Source organism: Papaver somniferum, chromosome 4, assembly GCF_003573695.1.
Source record: "Papaver somniferum cultivar HN1 chromosome 4, ASM357369v1, whole genome shotgun sequence".
Taxonomy (NCBI): Eukaryota; Viridiplantae; Streptophyta; class Magnoliopsida; order Ranunculales; family Papaveraceae; genus Papaver; species Papaver somniferum.
Genome location: NC_039361.1, coordinates 58,572,986 through 58,576,598, shown reverse-complemented (window position 1 = coordinate 58,576,598; position 3,613 = coordinate 58,572,986). Strand labels below are relative to the sequence as shown.

The following is a 3,613-nucleotide window of genomic DNA, read 5'->3' as shown; positions in this document are numbered from 1 at the left end:
AAAAAAGAAACTCCAAGTTCAAAAAATAAAGATAAAAAGTATAGCCAGCTATCAGAAAGTGTTCAACAGAGTGTTAGTCGAAGGTCAGAGAACTCTTAGTGAAGACTAAATTTTTCTAGAGAGAGAAAAGCCCTTGAGAGAAAGATACATTGTAGTCTTTGATAGAAAAGTGTGGTCAAGCAAGTAAACTCATGAAATAGTAAGTGCAGACAGCCAAGGTAAATAGACAGTGTTCTCAGATTCTCCGGTTCATACCCATTGTTAGCTTTGATCAAATCATCACTCACTCTCTCTCTCTCACACACACATTTATAGATGACTAGAGAGAGTGACACTTATACAAACCTAAGATCAGTAAAAAATAACTGAGACTTGATCCACAATGCAGAAAACAATAGCCTGTTTTAATGTATTGTCATCTCTCTATCACTACTACAAACTGATACTTCATCCAGAATTACAGAAACTTATAGCCCCCATTTCAATGTTTTGTCATCTCTCTATGCTCACTTTCTCTCTGTCCCCCAGATCTTTACTCTTAGCTATATAATAACAGCCATTACATAAATTTAGTAAGAATAAATCACGGATATAGAATGCAAGAGTGACCAAATATATATATATATATATATATATATATATATATATCAGGGACCTTTTGATCAAGTTACTAGTTAGCTAGACATAAATTTAGCACTAAAACAACAATAACTTGTCATTAGAAACACATTCACACACAACAAACTTAGCTAATTATTTAACCCTAATTAAGCACTACTGGTCATCAACAAAGCCAACTAATTCATCATCTCCCCATAAGTAACATATAGCTAGATATCACAAGCACCATCATCAACTACCAGCTAGCTACCTAGTAATACATATATCCAGGTCGGACTACTACATTACCTTGTTGTGGAAGATCATCATCATTTTCATCATCTTCGCCATCGCCATCGTCGTTTTCATCTTGGCATAATAAATCATCTCCACAGGTACCATAATGTGGAGCATGATTTCCTCCAAATGCTTGAATGTGATCCTTAAGAGACCTTTTGTGCTTAAAATCAGACCCACATATGCAAAACCAGAGCTTCCCGCAATTCTTTTCGTGTGTACGCCAATCTCCCCTAACCGCAAAAGTCTTGCTGCACTTTTGACATGAAAATGGTTTCACTCCATGTTTCCGCTTATAATGCGTTTGAAGTGTCCTGAAATCTTTCAAAAGCTTAGCCCTAGGGTGCTCGATGTTGTTCTTGCACCCCTCAGCACAGCAATAACAAGGTAAACTCATCATCGGAGACAATGGTTTTGTTCCCTTCAATGAGTCTGGCCCATTTCGATACTGTGAACCATGCCCCCACATATGCATCTAGAGAGAAGGAAAAACAAATTTAAAGTTCACTTTGCTATACACATAAACTGATGAACAAGGAGCTCTTAAACCATATTTAAACTCAACTGGTGTGGCCTGGCATCTCTACATATATATTTTGTACAGAGTTGCAAGCTACATACACTAGCGAAAGAGTTCAAATTAATTTAAGAAAAAAACAACGATGAATTTAAACTAATTAACCAAATGAACTGATGAAAATAAGTCATCAGTTACTCAAGAAAGTAAAGTACTGCTGCTACAAGAAAAAAACTGGTTTTAAATTATCTACGGAGTTAAATGGATAAACCTGCATGTTGTTATAGCGGTTGAACGTTTTGTGGCAGACGGTGCAAGAGAACTGAGTTGGACCGACGAGGATTTGAGACGGAGAAGGGATCCAGTACTGACCTTCAAGTGGATTACCAGTAGTACTACCATTGTTGTTGCTACATGTATTATTAGTTTTACTTGTGCTTGCTACTTCTGCACTTGGAAGTCCAATATGCAGAGCTATAGTAACACTACTCTCATCTTCAATTGTAGTTGTAGTACCACAACTACTTGTAATAATATTATTCTTATCATGATTTCCCTCAATATTATTAGCAACAACAGCTTTAGGTGTTGAGGATGATTGATGGTGAAGATGGGATAGACGGGTTTTGGAGATATGTTGGCCTGGGGGACTAAGAGTAAGAAATATAGATTCTTCATCATCTTCTTCATCTACATCTGACCTAGGCTTTTCATTCATACAGAAATTGTGGTGCATTATGAGATGATAATGATTAGTTATTATCAGGGAAGGAGAGAAAGAGAGAGGGGGAGAAAAAGAAGGGTGTGTGTATGTTTGTTTTGGGGTCCAGATGGTGGAGAAGATAAGAGCTAGAGAAGGGAACTAGAAAGGCAACAAATAAATAAATGTACCCTGAGGGTCACTATATAGTTGGAATTCTTTAGGGTTTGAATTAGGGTTCATTTCTTATCCCACGCAAGATGTAATATACTTATACAACACTGATGCTTCTACCTTGGAACAGTGTTTGAGCATATATAGACAGTTCTTTGCTCTACTTTTCTTGTCTTGAGCTACACTAGCTACTTTTTTCTTCATTCAGTGAGAAGTTGAGGACATTTGCTATGTTGTTCTGCGGATGTTTGCAAGTATATGCATAACTTGGTGTTTCGAGTTCAAGCTCATTTACGGTGGTGCCGAATATCATCTATATATAGAACAACTACTGATCTTTTAAGTTTTTTAATGTAAAATCAGAACGGAGATTAAAAACTGTGGTCCTTCAGGCAAAGAGTGAGCAGAGATTATGCACTTAGGCTCCCCCTAAAAGATAACTAGTTGAAGCTTTGAATGCAGTTCATATGAATATCAATTTCCACGAGGTTTACCATTCTGCCAGCCTTAGATTATAGTTTGATAATTCTCCGTGGAAATTGGTACCCCTACAGCGGCCAGCCAAGCAAATACGAATTTTTGTATAGTAAAAGAACAAGCAAATACGAATTTTTGTATAGTAAAACAACATAAATATATGAACATTTTGTATAATAAAACAACATAAATATATGAGCATCCATAAAATTTGATATTTTGGTATTTGTACAATTTATAATGTAAGGATAAGACAAAGTTTTTTTTTTTTTTAAACGCGTGTATATCACGGTTTAATTGACGTATATTACAGACTAAATAGCGAACATGTCAAACATTATATTCTTGGGAATCCTTTTGAAAGACTTACACAACACTAGTTATTATTTGGCTATCAAATAAAAAGAAGATGGAGAATACCAAAGAAGAGTAACTTGGTACCAAAATAAAAAGACCAAAGTATCAATAACATAGGAACACAAGGAGTATAATTTTGAAATGAAAAATAAATAGGAAAAACATATACCGAACATTCAAACAACTATAACACTCGGAGCCATTGTTTTGAATATCTTTTGTCATTGTCTTGGATTTCTTTTCCCAAAAGGTATGCCAATTCAGCTAAAGTTATTCAAACCAAGTACTCCCTCTGTTTCAAAAGATAGATTTATATCATCGTCTTGGATTTTAACATGAAACAAGCATATGTTTTTAAAAACGGAAATAGGATAGTATTATATCAATAAAATCATCCTTTGTATATTTGGTTTTGAATTCATCTATAAGGGTTAATCACGCTTTTAGATGATCTTGGATCCAATGCTTTGCAACAGGAGTCGACACATGGA

At 35.3% G+C, this 3,613-nt stretch overlaps 1 protein-coding gene across 1 annotated transcript; it reads right to left on the bottom strand.

Annotated features, from left to right (window-relative positions):
- Positions 1–426: 426 nt before the first annotated feature.
- LOC113273909 (zinc finger protein WIP6-like) lies at positions 427–2,238 on the bottom strand. The gene is made up of 2 exons (XM_026523482.1): positions 1,686–2,238; positions 427–1,372 (listed from the first exon to the last, which is right to left on the bottom strand). The coding sequence occupies exons 1-2, from the start codon at positions 2,148–2,150 to the stop codon at positions 872–874; spliced, it is 966 nt and encodes a 321-aa protein (XP_026379267.1). The 5' UTR covers positions 2,151–2,238; the 3' UTR covers positions 427–871.
- Positions 2,239–3,613: the final 1,375 nt, after the last annotated feature.

Coding starts and splice junctions, on each gene's coding strand:
- LOC113273909 (XM_026523482.1), bottom strand. CDS start 2,150: ATGCACCACAATTTCTGTATGAATGAAAAGCCTAGGTCAGATGTAGAT. Junction 1,373..1,685: donor ACCGCTATAACAACATGCAG/GTTTATCCATTT, acceptor CCTTCTCTCTAG/ATGCATATGTGGGGGCATGG.